The sequence below is a fragment of the Hirundo rustica genome, chromosome Z (genome assembly GCF_015227805.2).
Source record: "Hirundo rustica isolate bHirRus1 chromosome Z, bHirRus1.pri.v3, whole genome shotgun sequence".
Taxonomy (NCBI): Eukaryota; Metazoa; Chordata; class Aves; order Passeriformes; family Hirundinidae; genus Hirundo; species Hirundo rustica.
The window spans coordinates 9292723-9320484 of NC_053488.1; the positions used below are offsets into that span (position 1 = coordinate 9292723).

A 27762-nucleotide genomic window follows, 5' to 3' on the forward strand; every position below is an offset into this window, starting at 1 on the left:
GAAGAAAGAGACAGGGTAAATGTAAAGAAGACAGAGCATGAAGTCAGTAGAACAAAAGTGAAAGAGCTGATAAAGACTATTAGAAGAAGGGATTGAGGAAGTGGACATTTTTAGCTAGAGTTCTCTAGTGTAAACCATGGAGAAATTGACTATTTCTTTTAATGCTGTTTAGGGGAATACAGGTTCTAATCAAAAGTTGTAGATTGATATAATGGAGATTTAATTGAAAATTTTGAACAGAGTAAGCCCCTCGGTCCTGGGGTAAAAGGAGGTCTCAGCCTTTGAGATGAAGATGGTTTTAGAGAGAAAGTGATTTGAGGCCCTTTGCTCCTAAGGTAGAAGGAGGACTCTATTTCTGTAAATATAGAGATTATTTTAGTGGTAGAAAAAGAGAATCCTTGTTTTATACTAAAAGAAGCATTCTTAAGCAGTACCCCAAATACGCTGAGAGGCCCTTGAGTAGCCAAGGGAAAGGCTGAAAATAGGTGGGACTGCACAATCTGCAAAAACTCCCAGCAGCTGCAGATTTGTGACATTGGGAGCTACAAGTCTGTTTTTTTCTTGTGGCAATTTTCTCCGTGGGACTCTAGAGAAACTCCTTCCCAAAGTGATAAAAGATTATGTTTAAATAGTAAAACTAACTAAAAATCACAGGTTTTGTCTCTCTATGTTGTTTGTGAGAAAGTAAACAGTTTGTCGAGGGAGGAGAAGTGTTTTGAAAGTTTCATTTGATTCTTATTTTCTCTTTTTTTGGTGTGTGTTAATAAAACTATTTGTTTATCGTTAAGCTTGGGCCTGCTTTACTTCTCCTGGTCCTATCTCACAGAGAAAAAAAAGAGTAAGCACTAAGACCACTACACTAAATCTGGCAAACAGAAGCAGGTGAACGTAAAACCACTACACATAGTTAGTGCTAGTGCTTTGGTAAAAGTCTATATGACATCGTCTCTCAGACTGTGAATGACTTTTTAGAAATTTTCTGATTAGTAATTGTAGCTCAATTGTAAGGGCAATGAAAACCTAAATAAGACATTGTTTGGTTTAAAAAGTGCCCTTAAAATATATATAGCCTAAGTCATGGGCAAAATACTATTGTTTGTGTCATTGATTTTCTAATCTCTTCATTGGTTCAGTGGAAATGTTCATAATAGCAGGGGGAGCATGATACACTTTTCATCCACTGACCTTCTACCTGCCTAATCAGTGTTAAACACAACAATGTAGTGGCAAAAAGTAGTAAAATCCAGGTTCATTGGAAGACTGGGACCATAGATTTCATGTTACAAAGTACTTCTAAGAACAAATCTGTCCTTATACTTTGACATACTTTCAGCTTCTTCTAACTTGTAATATTTCTTTTATTTATATTGCCTGTTCAAAATAATTATAGAGGTGGTTTTTTGCATTATACAGTACAGTTTAATCAGACGGTTAACTAACCTCATCATATTTTTGGTTGAGGATATATGAGATAATATTGTGAAAATAAGCTATTCACATTTTTTTAAATACTTCCGATCTGAATTTTTAAATGGTCTGGGCCAAGCTATTAGGATATGCTGACTTCAAATTAGACATGGAGTGCTAGGCAGTATATTCCCTCATTGATTATAAAATTCATTATAGTTTCTCATGAGATAAGTACAGTTAATTTTGTGTGGAAGGGGAAAAGGAATAGAAAATTCTTCAAACTATCAGGAGATTACACAGCAATAGCCGTCCTTCTAAAATACTTATTTCCTAAATTTTTATATTCCCTAAATTTTGAGTACTTGACCACAATGTCGCTAGCACAGCTGTTTTTAACATAACTAATGTGTGTTTGAACGCTATTTTTGGGATTGAGTGAACTTTTGGTGTCTTGTTGCGATCAAGTGAACCTTTTTCTTTTTTTTCCACTTCATTTATAATTCACCATCTGTCTCTCCTATATGCCCAGTCTTCACAAACACAAGGACCCAAAACATTTCTGGTAGAGACTTGACCTCTTTTTTTGAAGAGTTTTTGAAAGTCAGTCAAATACAGTGACCATGTGTGGTTGCTGGTAGAGAAATATCTGTTTCAGCCGGCTACACACAGTGTCTTTTCTCCTATCACTCAATTATGTTTCCATTAAGAATTAAAAAATTAGAAGAGCAGTATGTAAAACATAATGTAGGTGGAGTGAAAGAATTACAATGAAAGCGCTATGTCTGTGTTAATGAAATGAAGGACTAGTTTCCTAACCACTCCTTGCTTAGCTAAAAGAATGCATATTAGCATTATCACAAATACTGGTGAGTACACACCGCAAAGTTCAGCCTCATTAATTCTTTCTTAGGTTCAAATACTAAAATTATCTGCACTCAATTTGCTTCCGCAGTATGCTTGCAAGTGCTCATTCACTATGTGTAACACCCTTCCCAGAGAAAGAATAATGTACTAGGAGATTACATGGAGACTGAAGACCTGTAGAACCTGAGTGTATCACTCAGTTCTCAGATGCAGCTCTCTCTCCAGCTGCATCAGGATAAGAACTGAGCAGGGACCAAGCTATTCCATTCCCCATTCCCACCTTCTTTCTACAGGTGCAAAAAATGGGCCAGATGAGAACTACGGCATGTTCCAGCTCCTGTAATGTACCCACAAAGTCACTTAATATGCAACCTGTGTGGGATGCAAAACAAGCTCCTCCATTGGGTTGAGCTCTGTTCTCCCTTCCTGGGAAAGCTGAGGCAGTAAACCCAGCATACAGGGAAAGCACAACTTTGAAAAAAGATTTTACATCTATTACAGGCATAAAAGTTGCTTTCCTTCTAGCTTAAAATAAACTGTGTGCAACTAAGCCTGAAGTATAATCTACCATTCAGTTTCGTCACTGAAGACACCCTGTTGGTGCCATTGTTCATAACACTTGTGTGATTTTTTCTGTCCCTGTTAACTGTTCATTCTGTTTTCAGGATTCTTAAAAATGCACAGGCGTGGTATCAAATTGTGTGAATCATGATAATGGTAACCTCTCATGGATGAATAAAATAACTCCTGAGAAGGAAGTTAAAAGTAATGTAAAAACAAAAAGGCTTACATTTCCTAACTGTGTAAATTGATCATTTATTCCAATAAATGGTAATTCTTCCAAGGCAAAGACTGTGCACTTCTAAATGTCTGAAAGACCTGCAAACATTTTTATGGGTTTTTAAATTTGCCATATTGTATGCACTAAACTGTGCCAGAAAGAGTAATTACAAAGAAAGCAAGATAGATGGATAGAGAAGCATGTTAAACATCAAATTTTCATTGTACTTTAATTTATAGTCCTTTTTTTTTCTTTCTTTCTCTTTAATGTTCTTAATTATTAGAGTGCAAAGATGTGAACAAAGTGGCATATTGCCCACTGGTGCTGAAGTTCAAGTTCTGCAGTCGAGCATACTTCAGACAGATGTGCTGCAAGACCTGCCAAGGACACTGACCCACAGGAAGCAGAAGAATGTGCCTTGTTACTATCATTGTGGAAGAGTGTCCATCGGAGAGAGCCACACAGTGGAATGAGATTGACGTCCTTGCAAATGCATTACCCTGTGGAAAACATAACCACTGGTCAGCCCCAGCTGACAGGATTTCAATATTATTTTAACTTCTGTGAAGTGGGATTTATTAATCCAAAGTGCTGGACACAGTATGAGGGGATCCCAAATTTAAAAGATAGACACAACACATATAGAATAGCTTACTGTGGAACATTTGTGTTCTTTTGACTAAATCCAATAGTCTGTTTACATCCATGGACCATTAAAATAACTTCTATTATGGACTTAGCAATGACACTGAATCCATTTCTATTTAAAACTGTTTAAAATGTAGTTCTTATGAGTTGGTCTACTATGGAAGTAAAGAAGAATAAAAAAAAGTTAAGTCATCGCTTAAAAATCTTAACTATTTTATCTCTTGACACAGCACCACAATTTAAATTATAAAATGAGCTTGGAAATGTTATTTAAGGAGCAAAAATTTTTTAGAAAAAGCAGTATTTTTCCTTCATTCCACCTATTTCCCTTTGGAGTAAACCATATTTCCTGAACACTGCTGTGAGCCATATATAAAGCTATACTAAATAGAACAACCATGAGGGACTTAGTTTTAAGAGGTGCAACAGTTATTGCACTGGTGCATGAAATACAAGTGTGCTAAAATGAAATCTTCATTGCAGGTTTACAGCCATCTTACCATTGTACAAGTGAAACATTTCCACTGAAGGGAACGTATTTCAGTATCATGGGGGAGGCAGACTCCAGCAGTGGTGAAGACTGGATTGCCAGTTCCTTCACTACTACCAAAAAGGTTGTTTAGAACTTAACACTTTGACTCCAGCTCACTTTTGTTTACAACATCAGCCACAAAGAAGAAACAACTTTGTGGATTTCTAGATCTGGTTTACGTGTTAGCTTTGATTCTCCAAAACTGAGGAGTTTGAATGCAAAAGATAAGCCTACTGTGTAATAGCAACAATCCTTTGCAAAGCTGAAAGTTAAAATGGATTCCAGATGTTCCCTCCTTTGATACCATAGCAGAGGTATTGTTTATGAGAAGGAGTATGCGAATGTTCTGTTCAGGAGACTGCATCTGAGTGGTAAGGATTGCAACCAAAGAGTGATTGACTCATGGAGGTATCTAGGTTCTGTTCAAATGAGAAGTCAAAAGTGTGCTCGAGCCAAGATACCTGTTGGACTGACAGGAGTAAGGCACACTGGAAAAGGGATGGCTGTAGTGAATTCTGGCCGCCTTCACCTAAATGGCCAGGTATCTATTTAAAGCTGGACCATATTTAAAGCAAGGGGCAGCTTTCAGCATGCGACTGGAAGATAGTCTAAACTAGAAGCTAGATGCCTTAACTATTAGCTGCCATGCTCCACTTACTCATATTACCCTATTTTTAATATTCACCAAATACTTCACATTTTTAAAAATGAAACCAAACTTCTTAGGCGAGTCACAATCAGGAATATAACATTTAAAAGTTGTCATATTCCTCTTCCCCTTCACTTTTCAGTAACAGACTCAACAAGGAGAGGAGGAGAGTAGGTATTTCTTTATAATAATATATTGTACTTGAACATTTTCATTTTGCAACAGGTACTTCATGAATGTGATTGTGTGTCCAACTATGAATCCTTTGTTGTAAAGCAGTTAAAATTATGTGAACAATAACATGTTACAAATTCTAACTCAAATAGCACTTTTAAAAAAATGTAATTTTTTCAGTGAAAAATAATTTCAAAATATGAGATTGAATTGTACCAATGTATTTTACCAATAGAAAACCAAATATGTTGCACACTGCTTACTAATGTGAATTAACACGGAACAATAGATACTGTTAAGAGGACTTATACTATGAAATCCCCCCCCAACATATTGACAATCTGTCAAGGGGTTCTGTGTAGCCCCATGTCTGTACTCATGACCATTAAATTCCTGTCATCTGCTACCTCTTGCCAGTATTTCCACTTCTGTACACTTGTGACCAGTGGATTAATTTTCAGTTGGCTTGCATGTATTCACATATGCTTGTTTTCTGTTGCTCTCAGTACCATGTAAACAACTTCTGTTAAAACTGACACCAGTAGATAAAATCATCCCAATTTTTGGGAGCTGCACATAGAAATTAAGGGCAGTATGTAGCCCTTGTCTGTTAACTGAATCGACTTCCTGTATCCTTTTGACAGAACACCTTGGTGCTAACATGCCCTGGTTAGATCTGAAAGGGTAAGGGGCTGTTACAACATTCCCTAAGTATGAGGCCTCTTTGTATCAAGGTCCAGTTTTCTCCAGGGCATGATTTTTTTTTTATCAGCTAATATGTCATTTTAGCTAATGAGAAAAGGGTTTTCTCTGTATTGAAAAGAATTTTTTTTTTTTTTTTTTTTTTTACCTCACTTAGGACATAAAAATTGTAAGGAGTGTTTCCAAAGACACATTTTGCTCTCTTACTGGTGCTAGAACACCGGGGATTCTGATGTTTACTCTGCAATATAACAGCACTGAGGTTGGAATTTAAAGAACTGTCTTGAGCAATGTTGAATTGTATTGTTAAAGGGAACAAAACACAGAATGTATATGGATTTGCAAACTAAGCAACACTAACAGACTAAGACTGAAATATGAAGCCTAATTCAAAGAAAATTGATTGGTTTCAACAGCACAGTTCATTGCTGCTGCTACACTGTAGCCATCTGTATAATCTAAGCTAAATAGTGTTATATTCCTAAATAGTGACAAAAGGAGTCTTTGTGCAGGCTATAAATATGACAGACCTAGAATCAAATAGTACAATATAAGATGCAGAAACCTGGTGCCAGTACTTCTGCTGAGCAGTACTATCAGCTGATAAAGATCAAAACAGAAATAAAAATCTAAGATTAATCCTTCGAGGTGTATACATCCAAAATAGTCCATTTCGTTAGGAACTTTATAAAGGAGTGAATGTCACATAGATATCCTTAATAATACAGACTGAAATTACCTTTGTATTATTGTGATTAGTTGCTTATTATTTTATACTCAGTATTAATGTGGTACACTGTTACTTTATTATTATTATTTTTGCTTTTGTAAATTATATTCTAATTTATTGTCATGTTTCTTAACACTTGTTCTACATGCATTCTCCTGCTTGTAATGAAAACAAAGATATTGTAACACTTGATGCAGTGAAATTCCACACCAGGCACAGAATTGTTTTTAACATAGATAATTTAGTAAAATAAAAGTGCAGCTTTTAAGATTGATACCCATGGTACAGTTGTCTCTTCCCTGACTTACAGTTACTAGAATTCTGTATGTTTAATGTTTGCTTCATCCAATGCATCAAATATATATAAGGTGTCTTCTTCGAAGTAACATCTATGTTATGCTAGAATCCTGTCCTGGGCAGCAGCAATATTTGTCATATATGAGCAAATAGGGAAATAATGAAAAGGAAAAGTCAAGAATATGGTCATGTACATTATTAAGTAATATTTTAGCCTAAGCAGTAATGTAGATCGAGAATGAAATTAATGGCAGAAAAATATTCTGTACTTCTTGAAATTATTTCGTTAACAGCCAGTCAATAATAACAATAAAATGTCCTTCTTGCATTGAGCTTTTAAGGTTTTATCTGAAGTTTATCTGAAGCCATGGTGTTTTTAAATATAAAGAAGAAAGTAATTTCAGTATTCTTCGTGCTTGGGTAACTTGCCGAGAGGTGCTTCCGTAACTTGCCGAGAGGTGCTTCCTTTCTTACCTGGCACAGTATAAATAACTTATGGAAATCTTTGATCAAGTCCAATGAAATATTTCTTATTTATGAATTAAAATCTACTTTCTGGTTTAATGAACATAAGCACTCTACTCTTGTGAATGAGATGTTAAAGAAAGTACAGAGAACCTTGAATGTATTGATGAGGTATTTATTAATTTTGGTTATTCTTTGTTATTCTATTTAGAAATAAGGATTCAAAAATTGCTTATTTTAAAAATACGGGTATTTCTATCTGTGCTTGATCACAAAATTTTATTGCCCTTCAGATCAAAAGTTAAAGATGGAGCAGTCTTAGTAAATAACACAGTTTAGTGACAGTTTTCTCTGTCATTGTAAAGCTGTTGACTTTCTTCCCATACATTCGCCCTGTAAGTTATAATCTGATAGATTTCCCATTTTTGTTCAGTTTGTAGTGGGGTTTTTTGTCCCACTGGAGTGGTTGTGTTATAATAACAAAACACTGAGAACACTGAAACAGCTGTGTTTCTCCCTCCTTTTCTCCTGCTATCTTACACCTGGGATAACCGATGATGACTGTAGAACTCCTGACACAAAAAATTCCCTCCAGTCTTTTTAAAATGCATTTTTTCAACAGAATTTAATTCTGGAGCCAATCCTACTATTATAATTTTCTGTTACGCTTTTCCAGTTTATTTCTTGAGGAAATGAACATCATTTTTACCTGAGATGCTGGCTTTACTTTTGCTGTACTTCCCTTTCTATGCCCCAAAACTGTTCCTTCTTGAGTATACTTGCTTTTCTACCTGAAGCTCTCTGATGTACAAGAAACATTTTTACATATTCTCTCTAGGGTTCTGAACAGGCTTTGGTTATTGTCCTGACTTCTTTATTATTTTTTTTATTGTTACTTGGAATTAAGACCCAGGACTCTTCTGGATCCTCTTCAGTGGAGGTTTACTGCAGTGGACTTTGGATGAGTCCTTTGAGCCTCATCTGGAGGCAGTCAGTCATCAATCCAACAGCCTTGAAGAAGGCCAATATTAAGCTGAGGCTGTCATTCTGCAAGAAGTGACACCCTATCTGGCTGTTTTCCCTTCACCACAAACAACAGTTAGGTGGAAGGGATGGATGACTGCTTCTGTGTGGTCCCTCCAATCTTCACTCTAGACAGAATGGTGTAAGAGCATTTCCATGCAGTAATCAGGATGAAATCCCAAACAGGGCTCAGTCAGCCACAGAACAAGGTTCATTACAGAACTAGTGAATTGGTCATTTCCCAAGAGTATTTGGCCCCGCTAAAGTGGAAGTTCATGTCCAGTTTAGGAAAATGAGCCACTCAAAATGTGGGGTGGTGTACATTTAAGGATACTGCATCCCTTAAACTGGCATACCACCTAAGCACCACATGTAATTTATTTTCTTCTGTTTCTGCACAGGACTGACATTTTCATTGAGCTGGACAGGCTACAGGACACAGTTTATGATCAGAGGTCATATAGCTGACAGAAAATTATTGAAGTCTGCCTTGGAAAGGATATATGTAATTCTGCATTAAGGATTGGAAGATTAAATTTCTGCAAACAGGAAGGCCTTTTCAGAGAAGATCTATAAAGATCAGTAAATAAATAATCTCACTTCTTTAGTAATCCTCCTTGAAATAAATTTATTAGATCACAGCTTGAGATAGAAAAGGAAGTGTTTTGGAAGCTAGAAGTGAAGACAGCCAGTGAGTGTTCCAGGCTTCAGTTGCCATGACCACACAGAGAGATAAGATGTGGCCTGGCTGATAAGGAATGAGACGTGGATTTTGGAAATGGTATTTCTTCATCTTCTCAAGACAAGTATTTATTTATTCTTCTCCCGAATCCCACCTTGACATCAAAGTCTACAATGTGCACACTTTTGCATTGTTTATAACACACAAAATTACTGCTCACATAGTTTGAAAAACCCATCTTGCAATAAGATTTATCTTTTTCAATGAAGATCAGTCTTCTGTGTAGAATCTACCTTCCCTTAGAAGCAATGCTGAGTAATGTTTCTGGCAACATTTCATCGCGAAATTAACTGTGAAATAACAGTTCTGGACGTGTGGGAATATCTTCTGGTTATGTCTATGAAAAGACCAAGTCCCAGTCTAGGGATTTCAGAAGAAAAACTTCAGTTGAGAATGCATTTGAAGTTATTATTGTCACATTTATTCTGACGTCAACTCTGTTTTATTAAGCAAATAAATTTGCAGAAATACAATGATTCTAGTAGAGTCACTGTCTTCTAACATCTATGGACACTGACCAGAAATAGAGGCAGGACCTTGTGCATGAATGACAGTGTGTGGTTGAAAAGTTTACAGTCCATTTCCAGGACACTCTTTCATTTCTCAGACTCCACTCCTCATAATCCAGACACTGATACAGGATGTGTCTTCCCTCCATCATCTCGTCCCCCCTTGGTGGCTGTTTCTCCTCTTTCTCACTGCTTTAACACGTCTGTGCATCTCATATTTGGTGTAGAGCTGCTGTCTTTGATCAGATACTTTAAAATGAACCTTATTGGGAGTTTTCACATCTGTAATTTAATACAGTTATGTGTTTAAAATGCTCGTTTTAGGCTGGTTTTGTGAATTATTTATTGAAGTGTAAAAACAAATATAAAATCTAAATAAGATTTTCAAGAAAAAAATCTAAAAATGCATTTTTTCAAATAGTATTCTAAGTAGAAATAATATTTTTTTCTATTGGAGTAAAGGCCTCCTCAAGGTATTTTTTTCCTATTATGAAAAATACTGAGTTAGGAGCGAATACAAACAGGAGGAACCAAGCCTCTCTTTCGGTCTCAGATTCTCTTTCACACGTAGCCTTTGTATTGAAATGCACTATCAAAACAAGACCTTCTGCAGGAAAAAGGAATCTCAAGCATCTCATTTGGCCTTTCTGGCTCAAAGTTTCCTTAGAAGTTTATTTATCTAAGATAAGGTTACATTGTTGAAAGTATCCTGTCAATTAGCAATAACATTTGACTTCAGATGTATTATTCTTCAAAAGCATTTTGTCAAGGATAGGGCTTGTAACTGATTTTCTAGGGAGGAGGGAAGGTATGATGGCTATAATTACATGAATCAATTAACTATTATCTTGCTCAGAATTCTTGTGAAATAAAGTGCATAACAGCCTATTTAATTAAAACAGGAAAAGAAATTAAAATATCATTTTCTACTAGCTTCAAAAAGAAAACACAATGGAAGAATATTCCAGTTTAATTTTCAGTGAGGTTTAAGAAGCAGGCTCAACACTGGTTGCTCACTGCACTCTACAATGATTGTAAAGCTGAAGACAAATGACCTGAATTCTCTTTCCATGGAGAGTTTGGGCTTTTTTAAGTCTCTTATCCTATTCCATCTAGGAAAGGTCTCAAGCACTATGACAAACACCTTTCTGTAAAGCATTCCCCCAGATCTGCAGATTCGCTATGCTGGTTTTTTCCCACTACTCACAGTTATGATGATCACAAATTTTAATGAGGGAAAGACTAAGAATGATGGATTTGAGGCCTTGGTCTCATGGATGTGGATGTGTCCCCCCATTCAGTTTCTCCTCTGGCTGGAAAACTGCCATGGGGCCTTTTTTCTCCCGGTATAACCAAAACAGGTTTCTGGCACCACAGGCTTTCTGCCTACTCCTCTGCAGTGTGGGCAGATGCTCATGAAAGGCTCAGTGGATTAATGTGGTGTCGGGTATCACAGGTGCCTTGGACCAGCACTGCATAAAATCATTTGTTGTAGGAGGTGGCCCTTCTGTCCCCTGGCTTTCGTGCTGGGGCCAGGGTTCCAGAGCATCTTTGAGATTTGGCCAGCAGCAGCAGCTGTCCCTCAGCCCTTTGTTGGGGCTCAGCTGTGGCTTGTGGCTGCTCAGAGCTGCAGCCAGGGTGGGTGCTGGAAGGCTGGAACGCTGGAACGCTGGAACGTGCAGCTCTGCCACAGCAGCTGGCAAGCCCTGGTCAATCATGTTGGTGTGGGGAGCTGCTGGGCTCTGAGCTGTGGAGGCTCTCCTCTGTGAGCAGCTGGCATCCTGAGGAGAGGCCGAGAGCCTGGCATGGTTCAGCTCCACTTCAGGGAGCCCTGAGTCTGGAGAGCGCTGCTTGGGCCAGGCTGAGCAGCAGCCTCTGCCCAGCCTCCAGCTCACCACAGCTGCCTCCTCAGCTGGAGAGGGGAGGGGGCTGCCAGAGAGCAGCCACGGCAGCTCCCAAGGGAGGAGAGTCTGCAGGGAAACACGATGGCTTGAGCTGAGGTGGAAGGCCAGTGACAGTGGTTTTGGGGGAGCTATGCTTGGGCTGCTGGTTTGGGAAAGCTGTGGAGGGGCCAAGGAATAGGGAGAAAGAGTGGGGCTATGAGATGGAGCTGGGAGGTGTTTGAGGAGCTAAGAAAATGTCAGAGAGGGGATCCTGGGGCAAGAGCTGGGTAAATAGGACAAGACCACAGGTACCCCTAGGGAGGAGAGGACATAGCTCCTGTGGGTAAATGGAGTGGAAGAAACCTGCAGAAATGCCTTGAGCTCAAAGATGTCCCTTGCAGAATCTCAGTCGTCAGGCTGAAGAGTGGAGAGCCCTTGTAAAGCCTGCAGAGACAGGGAGACCCTTGGTCAGTGTGACCCTTTGGTGAACACTTGAAATGCTATATATGCAATTAACAAAAGAAGCTATGAGTCTTTCAGTGAGTTGCAGCAGTGAGCAGAACTCTATACCATTTTGGACAACCTGTTTTAATTTGCCATGCAGTATTCAGCAGATCAGTGAACTGCAAATTATCACAAAAAGTAGCAGTTGCAAAAATCATGTCTGTAAATTTGCCTGCCACAAAGACAGCTGCATTCTTGAGTGCCAGATACTTACTGGGTCCTGAGTAATTCTGCTGAACTGATGAACAAATGCTTACAGGGTGTGTTGACTCTCAGCTGGTAATCAAAATAGAGAAGGGCTGCCAAGAGGTATGTTGCTCGTTAAGAGTATGACACTTATAGCCTTCAAAACAATGAACCTTGAACCCTCTTTAAAAATAAAAGAGACAAGAAACATGTTTTGGGTAACTTTGGACTGAAATTTTGATTGTTCCTCTGTGGCTTGAGAAACTTGATTACAAAAGCAGTGACCTTGCATAGGGTGTCCAGAGTTGTGCAATGGAGTCTTGCGGTTACATGTGAAGTGTCAGCTTGATTTTGCTTGTTTTTCCTTATTATACCATGTATGTCATTAAACAATATATGTTTATCTTTGTTTTGAGTCAGTTCATGCTGGTTTTGGAAGTATGGACCGTTCTCACCTGGATATAACGTATAAAGTTTGGAAAGAGATGGACAGATGAATGATCAGCCCTACTGCACAAAAATCTTGACCAATATTTAGGAAAAAAATCATGTAACTGTGTGCAAAAAATAAGCCACCAAACCAAAATCAAAATCCTAAGTTAACATTCTCTTACTAGCCTTTCTTTAAGTCTTATGGTTTGCTTGTTTCATACTTCCCTGCTCTGTACACTGAGGAAAGCCAGAAAATCACATTCTAAGGGGAAGAAGAAAGGTAAGAAACTCAGCAACTAGATTTATGCAACTGAACAGTCTTTCAGTAGAAAGCACAAATCTTTTAACACATTGTAATGTTACAAGAGCTAAAAGGATAATACCCCATTCTGATTAAGAACTAAATACTCATTACTCTTCTAAGAAAGTATCTTTCTCAGTGCAGGCAACTTCTGTAAAGCTTTAAGCTTTCACTCTCATTTTATGAAAATAATTACCTGACTTAGCAAAATGCTGCTTCATTCTGGGTCATTACAAGGGATTGTCTTCCAGCTGGAAACTCTTGGAGTCCAGGGTAAACTCCCCACATTTTCCTTGTGATCTGCTAGGAAAGAGAAGGAAGGCTGCAATGCCAGCTCGGTAATAATTAGTAAATCATCAACATCAACATAGCATCATCCTATCTTACTTATATAACTTCTTTCAAGAAGATGCCCAGTGAACTTGTGGTCTGCTGAAGAACTCCTTGGAAGGTACACAGGCAAAGTTGTCTTTGTCCTACAGTAGTCTTGCTGTGCCAGAGAGGGTGAATCTGGCCCAAAGTCATAAAACTGATTATTTATAACCAGGTTTGAGTGGACATACACAGAACCAGTGCCTTTGGCTTCCATTTGGGCTGATTTTTTTTTTTTTTTTAAACATTTTCTGGAATTAAGTATAGAAAAAGTGGCTAACTTTGTCTTGGTAATAGAGTACCAAAAGATAGTAGATCATAATTTAATTATCTTCCTCAAGGTCTCATTCTTAATCAAGGCCTCTGTTAATTACATCATCAAAATTTGCCCAGTTGAGACTGTAGATACAGCTGCTATAAATACTTGCAGAGCAGCTTGAGACCAAACTAGCATTGCTCCAAATCAATTTTTAAGCTGAAAATGTACTTTTTATTAAAGGGTTGAGAAACAGTGGATTCCTATGCATCAGTAAATATAATGAATAAAGTATGTAGAACTAATTATAGTAGAGCATTTATTACAAAGCAATTGTTAAAAAATCTTCAGGAAAAAAAGAAATCACGCAGAAGCAATTTAAAATAATTTCTAGTAAATAAGCATGGAAAAAAACCCTCAAACTAAAACATCTTTTGCTGTTTAGAGGCAGATAATCCATTCTTAGTCCAGTGCACAAATTTGATTTACAGTGCATTTCAAAATATTTATCTTCTTTTTAGGGTTTCCACCACTGCCTAAGCCAATAGCCTGCTGTGTTTGAAAATGTCCAGGCAGTAATTGTAATTGTTTTTAAAGCTATTTTGGAAAATAGTGAGCTTTGTTGCATTTTGTAGATTTAAGGAATGCAATTATCAACATTGTATATATAATCCAAGTGACCTGCTGGCTTCAGAAGCTCAGACCCAAAGAAAAAAAAATTAACAACAGCAAAATGTTTGTTTAATTTTTGTTCTGTAGCTGGTCAGTGCTAGGTGAATTATGTTATAGCCAGTTTGGCAATAATATGATTAAATAACAATTCCATATAAGTACATAACAGTGTTGAAGTAAACATACAAGGAAAAGAATGATTTTTCTGGGTGGATAATCTGACCCATTTTCATATGTCAGTATTTGATGAAGTACTGAGCTGATATGATGGTATCTGGGTACTCCTGTGATTCATCCAAAATTGTTAACAATTAGGTCTGAAAACTCAGCACAAAGTAATACATCTTAGAAACTTATATGTAAAAATATTAGATAAAGAACTGAGTTTTCCTCAGTGTTGTTCCTTATAAAATGATAGAGATCGCTCCCAAACTATTTTGTCTCCTTTTCCTTCTGTTGAAGAAGAAACCTACATGAGGTTCCAGACCTCATGAATATACTTTTCTGCTAGGCATCTATTGAAGAAGTGCTAGGGTGAGGAGATTTGAAGAATACATTGGAATTCCAGTCCCAATTAAAAAAAAAAAAAAAAAAGAAAAAAAAAAAAAGAAGAACAAACAGCATTTCTGACTTAGAACTAAAATTACAACTCAGTCTCTAAAAGCTGTTAGCAGTCTGCTTTTAAAATATATACCTGCACTTGGAAAAATACTCACAAAACATTCTTTAGAGAAACAACAACTTCGAAATAAAGTCTTTCAGCATGACCCATACACTGCATAGCGAACATGAGGTTGCATTTTATTGACAGAAAAAAAATATTAAAACTAGTTAGTGTTTCATTTCAGTTAAGCCTCACTGTTCTTTATTGTACCTTGATATATTTAATAGAAATCAGTTAATGCTTCCGAATGTTCACCAACATTCCCAAGATCATGAGCATATCCAAGCATGAAGTTATTTATTCACTGATAGTTGCATAAGCTATGGATCCTTGTTACACATAACATCTGGGAGCTTCCAGTTGCATTGTATACTGCCTTGTCACAGGTATAATTTTCGTTAAAATTTTGTTAAAAGTTTTTGGAAAGCAGCTTGGGAATGATTTTATGACAGTTACCTATAACTTCTTTTTTGCAAACTGACCATTAGTAGTCATACTTACCCCTTAAAAGCAATAAGCACTTCATTCCAGTGATACCTGGAACCAAGTGCCCAATTATATATATTACATGTTTCTGCATTTATTTTAAAACACTCCTTTTTTCAGATTAGTTACAAGTTTCTTGTTGATTAGCAAGAATAACTGCAGTGTCACAAGGTGCATTTACACTGCTTTCTGGTTAGTATAAAATACATATATATTTTAACGAATATCTGTTAACAGAAGTACTCATCTCAGAATGAGCTTATTTTAAATACTCATTTACCTATCCTGGGCTTTGTGGATATTTCCCAAGGTCAAATCAACAAGTTTAGACTGGTCAAACTTGACTGCCTGTTCCTATATCTGGACAGGGTTTTTTCCCTGTTGTCTTTTCATCTCAGGATCTTACCTTCTCCCTAAAAAAACCCCAAATCTCAACCCTGATGAAGCTTTAGGATGTCTCTGTCAACACTGAGTTCATCTTTCTGTTCTGTGAAACCCACAGCAGATCCTCTTTTAGATTTATGAAGAGCTTGCTCTAGTCAAGTTGTAATTCTTACTCTTGTATCATGTTCCTTATGTATAGAAGCCAGCAGTGAAACACACAAGGCAGTGATATCACAGAAGAGAGTGAATGCACTTGCTAAACTGATGCATGGATGAAACTGGCTGGAAGAGTTTTGGAACAAAACCGCTGTTCTTGTTTAATGGAGCTCTGAGATGCTAATTCTGTGTGGCTAAGCCGAAAAGCATATGGGAAGTGAACTGAAAATACATGTGAGGTGCAGTCCCGTGCTTACTTAATTTACAAACCCTTCAGATGTTGTACTCCGTCTCTATGATGTGTTACCGCCTAGTTTCGTTCTGTCATTGCAGCCGTCTAAAAGGACATACACGGATAGGACTGTATACAAACAGAGTCAAGTACCTGCATATTTGCAAATCAGAGACTGCAAAATTCTTGTGAAACAGGAGTAGAACATCTGTCATACTCCAACTGGGCATTGGAAATATAAATAAATTTGAAGTTTGGAAACCATCTGTGAACCTTTTGCTGAGAGTTTTGAGAAACCATTTGTCGTAGGTAACCTCAGGCACTTTTTAAAACTGATAAAAGTAGCTGTCAGGCTGTAAACTGGCTTCGTTCACACTCTTCCATTTCCTCTCAAAACTGCCTTTGGGTGCCTGTCCCTGTTGGGAGGCTTCCAAAGGGGAGGTTACAGAAGGTTGTTGTTGTGCCTTTTGGTATTTCCTTTGAGGTTTGGAAGGAAGGAAGGTTTCTGGCATTGCTATTGAAGCAATTCTCTCTGAAGGAAAGCTAAACCTCTTGATGACGTTCCTGTGACTTGAGGTTTGAGCATACAGATCTAGTGAAGAGGAAGTTGCTTCCAAAATTTTTCAAGAGGTCTTTGTGGTGTTATCATGAACTGATTTCTTGAAGTGTTAAAATGGTCCATACAGATGCCTGGATTTCACAGGGGATGCCTGATCCGGAGCTGGGAAAAGCAGCAAACCCATTTAGGTTATGGGAATTTGTGTGGAGTAAGTTATCACATTTAGTCAATTCTATACATTCTGCTTTACTCAATAAAGTGGTATGAGAACAATTAGGAAAATACAAAGGCAGATCCCAGGCTGACCATGGTGTTGCAGAGTTCTATAATCTATGCTTTCTCTCTCTATCTATGTATTTCATAATTGTAGTATTAGGTATATAATTTTAACAGTTAATCTCTTACCCTCTGGGACATTCAATAGAGGGCAAGATACACAGGATGGTTGCTGTTGTAATCCCTTTTGAAGGTTAGAAGAAAAAGTTCTTTGTCAATGATGGAGATTAACACTTTTTCACCAGCAAGATAATTGTTTTTAGATGTCTTCTTAAAACAAACAGGCAGTAAAATAAGCTTGGTCTTATCTCATAGTACTGGGAATACATAACTGAGCCTGCTATCGGTCAGAAGAACTTCAGTGCTGCCAAACTCAGAGCAAATAATTCCTTCAGGACTACAATGACTTAAAGCTGAGATAGTATTGGTTTTCAGGTAGTTAATGCAGTTCCACTGATGTTTCTTGCACGATGGCAAGAGAGGTCACATCAATAATGTGAGAGACAATAAGAATTTGGTATCTGGTAATTAGGTGAAAATCTACCTTTCAGTGGTTGTAGATCTTGCAGATATTAGCAGGGCAAGAATAAGTAAAGATTGGGCCTGACTAACCAGGTCTGATGATCCTTTCAGAAGATAAAGTCTTTCTGACTGGGCCTCTGCTTTGAAATCAAGCCGTGCTCTGGCATGTGTGCACGTTAAGAGGCAATTTAATGGTCGTCATTGAACTCTGTTAGTCCAGGAGAGTTAGGTCCTGCATTTCTGTGATTAGCTATTTTGAGCCCTGTAAGCACAGACAGAGAAGCAGAAACTCTATTAATACTCTGCTGTCACACAGAAATTATAAACTGAAAGAGCAGTAACTTAAACTTTGCTAGGTTTAGTCGCAGCTGTTCTCAGTATTCAAAGAATTATAGATGCTGCAAACCCAGGTGTTAAAAAAACCTGAAATGCCTAAAGTTGCTGTCTTGCTGAGTTGCTTATCACTTGAGGAGCAGGGTGTTATAAAAGAGAAATCTAGTAATTTTAATAAAAAAGCCATTGTTAATGGTCAAAGTTATGCAAGTCTCTTTACCCCAAGGAACTTTGGACCAAAGGCAGTAAAGTGGGATTCCTCTCCTTGAGTGTTTATAATGTGTTCATTGGCTTCTCTATTAAGATTAAGGCAAAAATACTTTGGTGTTATATTTACTAAATTTGTAGTGTATTACTGGACTCTGTATTATTCTAAAAGCAGTAGAAAAAGTCGAGGTCCCTACTGTTTGTGCCAGAACTTGTGAGATCTTGAAAAAATTAAACACTTGGCTCTAACGAGTCTCTCTGTGTCCAGCTGAGGTTTCACTTGAAACCCACAGTCAGAATGTACTTATCCTATCTAATGTTACTTACCATCACGTATCTGTCACTTGTTATGTGATATTGAAACAGGCAGAAGCTTTCTGAAGAGGTGAAGTTAAGCCTAACAAAAGCCCAGGAAAACACATCTCAGAGTGTGTTCGAACTGTAAGAATTTTAAGATCAGCTGAACAAAGTAGAAGTAGTATGAGAGAAAAAAAGAGGAACCATGCAAAACCAGATGTAATTTCATTTTTAAAGCAGTACTTTATCTTCACTTTACTTTCTGTTTTCCAAGGTGCTTTTACACCTTGAGACTGTAAGGATAAGTAGTTACTATATATAACTATGTATTATAAGCAGTAATTTTCTAGATATCCTACGACTGCATAGCATCCTTAAAAATTATTTTTTTTTCCAGATTCTTTGCCTATTTCTTTATTTCTAAATCCAAGTGGTAGGCTGTGTGACAAAAAACCCACAAAGGAGCTCAGAAGAGACAATGGCAGGAGAGGGAGGCTGCCGAGCCCAGCTGAGGAGCCAGCAGCTCACTCAATGCCCATTTGCACTCAACAAGTGAAATCAAGGGCTCCTGAGGAGTGACCACCTTCTCTGGTCCCTCCCAAAAAATGGAAAAAATTAAGGGGAATGGGAGGACCTTGTATGTAAGGAGTAGTCTCACAGGGTGTTTGAAACAACTTTTCATTATCGGATATGGCTGACAGAAAAACAAGACGTGTCTGGAGTATTCTTAATGATGGGAATATCCACATTCTTAATAAGCTTCTGCTATTTTTGTTGTTGTTGTTGTTTGTTTGTTTAAATTGGAAATAGATTTTTTATTTCAGAGCTGTGAAAACTAGACAAAGGTCTGTCTTCAGCTGCAGTCTCATAAAAAGGTGGCTCCCTTGCAAGATGAAATCTGTTTGAAGGTGATTCTTGAGAACAGATTCATCAGGCCTCCACTTAAATTATTACAAGCCTACCAAGTGTTCTACTTCAGTGTTCCATCTATGAGTCTGTAACTGGGTTTTTTACAGCCTTTAATCAACTGCTGTGGACTTGGTAGTGAGTAGTAAGAAACACGTTACAAAAATTTAAGTGAGATCTAATTTCTGTAAATCTGGGCTAGCCTTATGTCTCTTTTATCCTTAACTTCCAGTTTAGGGAAAACCAAACTGTTCAGATATGCTATGGAAAAGTACCAGGAAGTAGCAATATTATTACTCTACTTGTAAAGAAGAGACTAGAATTCAATCAAATTATTTTATTTCTCTTTACCTTTCAACTCTTATATGCAGATACCATTTTGCACTCTTTGTTTACCTTGAACCAATATGAATACTTCTACAACATACTACATTGTATTATAAAACAAGGCATATTTTGGAACTGGACATATGTAAATGATCTGTCTGCCATATATTTTAGAAGTGTTCTCTGTAAGTTAAATCAGAAGGTTTGTTGATGTTGTCAACATAGAGAAAGCTACCATTTAAGGAGCATTTATTGAAACAGCTTTCTACACTCAGAATCAGGAATTTCATCTACTTGTTTACAATGTTTCCTTCTTAGACCTTGAGGAAGGGAGACAGGACATTGTACGACTTAGACATGTAGTTTTTGTAGGAGGACGAGTGAAGAAAAAAGGAGTTTATTACAACCCTATTAGACAGATATTCACCTCTGTGAACTGACATCTAAAGATAAAACACAGACCTGTGATTAAAAGCAATTATCAAGGCATGCAAAACCGAGAGTTGAAGAAGTATAGATTAGTCAGGGATCCATTGTACTAGTTTCTTATACCAACAAAACTGAAGAACTAACCTGTACTTCAGCCTGAATAAACAATCAATTTTATCATCCCCCAACCTGTATTGATACTGGGGGTTGCCCCAACCCAGGCCAAAAACCTTGCACTTCATTCTTGTTGAAATTCCTGAGGTTGATTGGGACCCACTCACGCTTGTCCAGGCCCCTCTGGATGACATCCCAACACTCAGGTGACTCCATCACACCACTCAGCTTGGTGTCAACTGCAGAACTTGCTGAGACCGCACTTGGTCTCTTCATTTATGTCATTAATGAAGATATCAAATTGTAGTGGTCCCATCACAAACCCCTGGGGGACACCAGCCATCACTGATCTTCATCTGGAGTGTTGACCAATGCCATCTGCAAGTCTCCATCCAGCTTGTCCATCTAACTCTCCACGCATCCAGTCCATTTCTCTCCAGTTTAGAGAGGAAAAGTGTGGCAAGGTGAAACTGACAGTTCCCAGGAACCCATTCAGTTTTTAAAAAAATGTGTGCAACGTTTCCCTTTTTTTTACTGGGGACTCCACCTGACTTCATACATCACAGAAGGGGCTTGGCAGGCTTGGCAACTATGTTAGCCAATTCCCTCAGGACTCCAAGATGGAACTCATCAGGCCTCATAATCTTATATATGATCTGGTTCCTCAGGTAGTCATGAACCTAAAGTTCACTTACAGAACTAAAGACACACTTCACTTTAACTCTGAATTCCAGGCTGTCTGTGATTCAAATATCTCTTCCTGAAAACTGAGTCAAAGACAAAACTTTCTTTCTCCCAGATCCAGTGCAATTAAAAAAAAAATCAAGGAAGGTATGAAGGGTAAAATAAGAAGGAGAAGAAACAAACCAACTCATTTTAAGATTAATCCATGTAGGAAACCTACAATTTGTCTCTGAAGAGGAGAAAAATCACAAGCTATTTGCTCATCGTTTTGCAATGATTTTGGATTATATGTAGCCTGAAGTCTTATGGTCAACCAGTATCAGCTGAAGGCAGTTTATAACAAAGAAAGAGGAAAAAAGAATAAAATCATTATTTGACCTTGTAATTAATTGTCAACTTGTATAATAAAGCTCCCTGTATTTTACAGACCACAAAGAAAGAATGTACTTTCTGTCTTGAGAAATGAGCTTTAATGCAAACTGCTGAGGTCCTTCTATTTGACATGAATTTTCTAAACAATTTTACATTTTAAAAATTTTAAAGACATGTCCTGTGAAACCTTAGAAAATAAACAAGCCTATAACTATAATTTCCTTAGTGTGAGCTATTTCATTAATGAAGTTCTAAAGATGAAAAAATGTATATATAATTTTTTATGTTTAAGACAAAGAAGACCATATTATCAGAAAATAAGAGAAAAATGCACAAATTAAAGGAATTCTGCACAAAATAAGAGAAAATGGCCTCTAGCTCATCTTCCTCTAACACATTGCTAATGACAGTATAAAAATAATAAGGTATAGAAATATTAATGTATAAAAATAATAATAATTCCACAGAATTGCTGTTGGTTTTCTGCTTTAGAAATTTAATAATTAGTAACCATGATGGCCCTGCTAATAGGAAAACTGTTTAGAAGTCTGGATTCTGCTGTTAAACAAACTCAGCGTTTTTAACCAAGTCCCCAATGCAATGTATAGGAGTTTTACACATGGGGCCAAGTATATTCTACAGCTTTATTTGCTTTGCTACTTCTGATACTATACCTCTTGATGAAATAACAAGCAAATCAACACATAAACCTGACTTTATTTCTATTTCCTGTACTTTAAAAAATTATGCTAAGTAAATAGATTTATTGACTTTCTGATTGTTTCTTATGGAAGTTGACAGAATGGTATCTAAGCATTCTCAAATAATAGTCAAGTATTTCTAATATTTTCAAAACACTTTAAGCAGGTTAATAGGCCCCATATTTCACAATTTAATAGGCGAGACCTTAGTCTTGCAGCTCAAAGCTATAACCCACTTTGGGTGCCCTGTTTCCAAAGTCTTGGGATGATTTTTTTTTCTGGGTTCCACACTCCTGCCTACTGCTATGCCCACCCCTGGTTTTGCTTATTTGTTTTTGTTTTATTTTTGGTTTGGGTTTCGTTTTGTTTTGTTTTCCTTTACTTTCTTGTCTCCCATGCAGCATTGTATGGCATTGTATAGAATTTACTAAAATGAAAAGGTTTTGCAGAGACGGGTCCAGAGAAAAATGCTTCAGATTATCACTTATCAGCCTTGACTATGAAACCAGATTCTTCTTTCTGCAGTTCTGGCTTTGTTCAAATATTTCTCCCAGAGCTTTTGGCCAAGCAGAGTGCTTTCAGAAGACAGCCTTTTGTACTTCATGTGCAGCCTTGATTCACCCTCCAAGTCTCAAACATACAGAATGGGGCAGAGGTCATAAATGAAAAATTGTTTTGTGATCATTAAAGTATGCAACATAACATCATGGGCAGATGAAGGGAGGGAGAATTGCAGACTCATAGGGAGTGTCCTGAGGTTCAGGCTCTCCCTGCTGAAACGCAGTTACTTCCCTCAGTTTTAGGAATTGCCACGTTCACAGGAAAGGAATGTGGTGGTGTTTAGTCTCTTAGTCTGGAATCAACATTTACACAAGAAAATATTAGACAAGTAAGTAAATAGCTATTTACCCAACCTCAGGATTAACTCCATAGTTACAACATTAACTTAGATGAACTCCTGAAGGATTTTTTCCTTTCATTTGGTGAAGATTTTCATATTTCACATCAAGACTAGGACTCAGTCCTCCCAGATTCTGCCTTGGATATGAAATGATACGTGTAATATTGAACTTACCCTGAGGTTTTGCTCAGATTCAGCCCCCTAATACAAATGCAATCAGAACTGAATGTCACATATGCTTATATCCTGTTCACAACCCCCATCTGCCTTGAACTAGAAGGGATCTTGGGCAAGGTTCAGGCTCCCAACAGTAAGCAGAAATTGTAATGACTGTCCTGCTGCTAAAATACATACGAAATGTTACGTTGTTGTGATAGGAATATTGGACTGAATATTTGGGATTTGGTTCTAAGAGTGTGTATAACTGCTTTATGAACTGAAACCAATTGTTCTAATAGGCAAACTGAGACTTTCAAAAGCATGCATAAACTATTGGTAGCTCTTCTCTGAAACTAGACAGAATGTTTTTAAGTAACTTTCTGAATGGTAATAATTTTGCAGAGAACATTACTGCCTTGGCTTCGAGAAGTGCCAAGGCCAGTAATATTCTTTGTAATATCCTTTGTAATATTCTTTGTAAAAGACTGATGTCCTTTCAACCCCCTTCCCTATTAGATTTGACCTGAGCATAAGCAGGTTGCTGAATTATATTGCATAAGCAGGTCTTAGTTCCATATCTTTGTTACTCTTCAGTGACTGGTTTTGAAAATCACACTGCTTTCTCCAAGGTGCTTTTTTCATTCAAAATAGACTGACATTTTCAGCCTATCAAAGCAAGCACTTTGAAGCAAGTAAATAATTGGCAACAATAACAAGTTGCTATCCTCTATATGGATCGATGTTTTGACCATGGTTTTCATAAATCTAATTAGTGAGGGAACATTGAAGTCTAAGATGAGTGTTTTCACTAAGTTCATGGTTTTTTAAGCTCTCCATTTTTTTTCCTAAACTTTTTTCCTGAGAAACAGCTAGATTATTTTGACTGGCACATTAAATATGGCCTGCTTGCTTGCAGAGGCAGCTCCTCCCCAGATCTCAAATTGCATTACTGTCTTACAAAAACCTTACAAAATGTCAAGGTGTGTGCCTTTACCTCTTACAGACAGGGACACAAAATAAAATCTACTATTTTATTACTAGCATTAGCATAAGTTCTGGGGAAGTGATATAGAGGAAAATTCTTAAACTCGTTATGCAATCTATTGCAAGCAGGCATTCTTGGGTTTTTTGTAGTTAAACAGTAAAAAGTTAAGAAATGCCAGGATTCGAAGTTGCTTACTGCTGAGTGGAGTTTATCATTTGAGGCTCAATAATGTGCTAAATGCACAGTATGGCTTTTCATTCAGAGCTGGCGCATGTCCTGCTGGCTCTGTTTGTGGAATTTTCATGTGCCTGCCTGCAAAATGCCATGTAAACAAATACTATGGGGGGAATTTCCAAGAATATGTAATGGCTAGATGCACAGGAGCATGTTGTGTCAGAGTAATGGGATATCTCCCTTAGTGGCACGTGCCTTGCCTTCACCCCTTGTTTAAGGTATCCCATAGCTTGCTGTTTGGGGAAAAAAAACCCAAGAAAAAACATAGGTGAGGTATGGATTGTAAGCCTCTGGACAGATACAAGTACGTGCACCCTGGATTCTGGTCGCTGTTGTGGAGCAGAATAAGTTCCATGACATGAGCAGCACAGCTGATTTGTTGCTTGTGCAGCACAACCTTGAATCTGATCAGGCGGCATGAGCCGCATCTAAGAAGAAGAAACACCGCACCCTGTTCACGTGTGCAGTGTAATCACAGCACACTCAGCTCTCGGGGCAAGCGCAGTAACCTGTGACCAGTAAGCATTAAGCAGAGCATCTTATCACAGCTTTGAAAAGTGTAAATATAAGCATAAATAAAAGCGTAAATATAAGACCAATAAAGGTCTTTGCATAACACTGCAGACTCCGTGCCTTATTCTGCTGTCAGGTCATAACCGCAGGGCAGGAAGTAATGATATTTCCTTTGTGTCTTGTCTGAAACATATGTGGTCTGAGTGCATACACCCACAAGTGAGAAAAAGTCAACATCTGTAGTCTGCAGTTAAGGATTAACCTAGTCCACCCCTGCCTAATGTAGCTGAAGAGGTATGAATTTAGGTACATACCTAAATCTAGGTTAGTTTCTTAGTAACTTAGTCTGTAAATAACAAATATAGGTAGGGAGGCTTAAGGAAGAAGGTTTTCATGGGTCTCTAATTGGATGTAAGTCTTGAGCCTCCTTACGAGCTTAATATATTGACTTCCACTGTCCTGATATTAAAAAAAATATTTCTCTTTTTTTGCCTGGAGGTCAGCCTTAAATAATTTTCCTGTGCTTATGCTAATTAAATAAGATTATGAATGAAAAATCCTTTTAAATATATTTGTGAACTGAATGTTCTTGCAAAACTTACACTGCACTTAAATAATGTCAGAAGCTGTTTCAAGAGGGATGAGTTCTGAGGATAAGCATTGATTTTTGTGGGTTTTGACTAGCTAGAATATAGTAACTGGGAGTTTGGGGTTTTTTTATCTATCTTCCAACTTTCTCTTAGTTTCTCTTTCCTCTGGGGTAAGATGTGCCCTTTGGAAACTTGGAAGGGAGCAATGAGATTTGATGCATGTTTATGCAAAACAATTCAGTTAATAGCTGAAGGGGATTGTTCTGTAAAAGTGACATGATTTATAAAGCACAAGGTCAGCTTGGAGTTTTTGAAGCCTTTAGAAATGGATGGCTACAGTGCCCCGTATGCAGTCAGAGATAACATAGTTTGCACCTGCAGTTGCTCTTTCAGCCTTTGTACTCTGTGCAATCGATTGCTCAGAGGCTCCTGAGGCTACCCAAGATGATATGGTCTGACCTGCTAAAAAGATTAAAAAAGAGAAAGAATAAAATGAAAATAAACCAAAAAAAACCAAAACCAAAACTCAGCTGAGGCAGAGAAAGTGTGTCAAAAGCTGAGTTAGAAGCTATTCTGTGCTGAGTGTAAAAAACATCACATTTATTTGGTTTTGATCTTTTTGTATAAAACTAGCAAATACTCCATATGGCTGTGTAGCACTTGTAACATCAGCTGTGTTAATTTCTTTGTTGAATCAATGTTTTCAAAGGCTGCAAGAAAATGGTAGGAATAAAGAGTGGAAAGACAGTCCATAGGTTCTCAGCTTCCAACAAGTTTAACTCCGTGGTTTAGAATACACAGACATTAAATGACAGATGATGACAATTCAGAACGGTGTTACATAGAGCTGGCCTTATAAAATATTGAAGATGCTAAGGTGGCTATTTTTATTGTTTCTCTTCTCATAATTTTTACATTTAAAAATTAGTTGTATTGAACTTCCAGCACTGCTCTTGTTCATCTGCCCTGACTTTCTGCTGAATTTTTGTGTTGTATATGACCAAACAGTTCCTGTGATCTTGGTACACAAATGCAGTACACAAATACTTTATGCATTTTTTGAAGAAAAAAAAAGAAAAGAAAAAAAAAAGAAAAAAAAAAAAAAGAGAAAAAAGAAAAAGGGTTCCAGATTATTGTCTAGGCATTTTTTGTTGCATGGTAAATCTTTCTTTGTTTTTGTTTTCCTTTTCCTCAGTGAATATTTCTCATCACTGCTGTCATCAAATGCCAGGCTACATGAGGCTTTGATTAACCTGGGCTAGTGGGTGACATCGCTCTCACACAACCATGGAACCCTCCTGACTTTAAGGTCCCTCAAACCCAAACCACTCTGTGATTCCATGACCTATATGTTTTAAGCTCATGTTAGTTTTCTGATGATCAGAAATGTTGTCCATAACAAGAAGCTCACAAGGTGAACAGGGCAGTGCCCCTTAATGAACTAAACATCCCGCTGAAACTAAACATAGTGATATTTCTTCAATTGTTGCATACTGATGAAGTGTGCCAGTCTTTTAACACCACTTCCCACAGAAACTCTTTCCCCCTCTAAAAAAGATAAATTGTGTGACAAACTCTGGACAGGAGTGTGCACAGGCTTGCTGATAAGAAGGGTGAAGGCCTTTATTTAAGTATAAAGGCTGTTTCGTGGTTCTGCCTCTTCTTATGATTATGGCCATGCTTTTCTAAACTTCATCTTGTTAAAAATGTTCATACTTCTGTTTTGAAAAAGTATCTTCCATGGTTGTACTTTCCTGCACCAGTAATGTGAAATGGTACGAGAGGAGATCTTTAAAGAAGTTAGTGGACTAATTTCCCACCTGAATCTCAGAGCCATGTGCCAAATCACATTACAGCGAGAAAATTGGTGTTTGGAGTATTTTTAAATTTGGCAGCTCAAATTGTGTACTTGAGAGTCTAAGTGCACAAATAGAGAACTGTAAGCAAATATTTCTGAACTGATCATAGATATACTTCAATCACTGAGGTTAGTAAATTCTTACAAATAGAAAGCACAAATAAAAATCCCAAACTAATGTCCTCCAGAGTAAACAAACAGTGTAATTTAGAGGAATTAATTTGGTGGGGTGCTTTGGGAGATAAAGGGAAGGGATTGCACATCCACTTACTGCTTTTTACCTTAAAGAAATTATTCTCTTTAATTTTTCCCCCCTTTTATCTCACTTTGACCATGCAAATTATGATGTCTGCATTTATAAAAGTGCTTACTTATTAAAGACACATCTGAAAGTGTCCCTTCAACACTGAGTTGTGTCTCACATGTCTTTCAATATTGTTCTGCTGTTGCTCTGTAATCTCTGAGCACTATTTAAGTGTTTCCATGGCTTATAGCACTTTGGAAATTTCTCTTAAGTGGTCAGATGTATCTGGTGAGTTATCCAATTAACTTCTGCTTCTGTGGGGTTGGAGCCTGCCACTGGAGTGAACACATTCATGCTGTACTGACTGATGCAGCTGTCTGTGATAGGTGCTTTATCAGGATGAACTGCTCTCTTCAACTAAAAACACCCTGTGACAATCAACATGAATACAGATATGGGATATCTTCTTGCCTTAAACACAGATAAATGGCCTTTAC

The 27762-nt window shown here is 37.5% G+C and overlaps 1 protein-coding gene across 1 annotated transcript in view; it reads left to right on the forward strand.

The window, feature by feature from the left end:
- The window catches only part of ADAMTS6 (ADAM metallopeptidase with thrombospondin type 1 motif 6), a 125608-nt gene extending 121617 nt beyond the window's left edge, over positions 1–3991 (forward strand). The window contains exon 25 of the mRNA XM_040089814.2: positions 3339–3991. Coding sequence (XP_039945748.1) covers positions 3339–3448 — 110 coding nt within the window. The 3' untranslated portion in view covers positions 3449–3991. The remainder of the gene's footprint in view (positions 1–3338) is intronic.
- The last annotated feature ends 23771 nt before the right edge of the window (positions 3992–27762 follow it).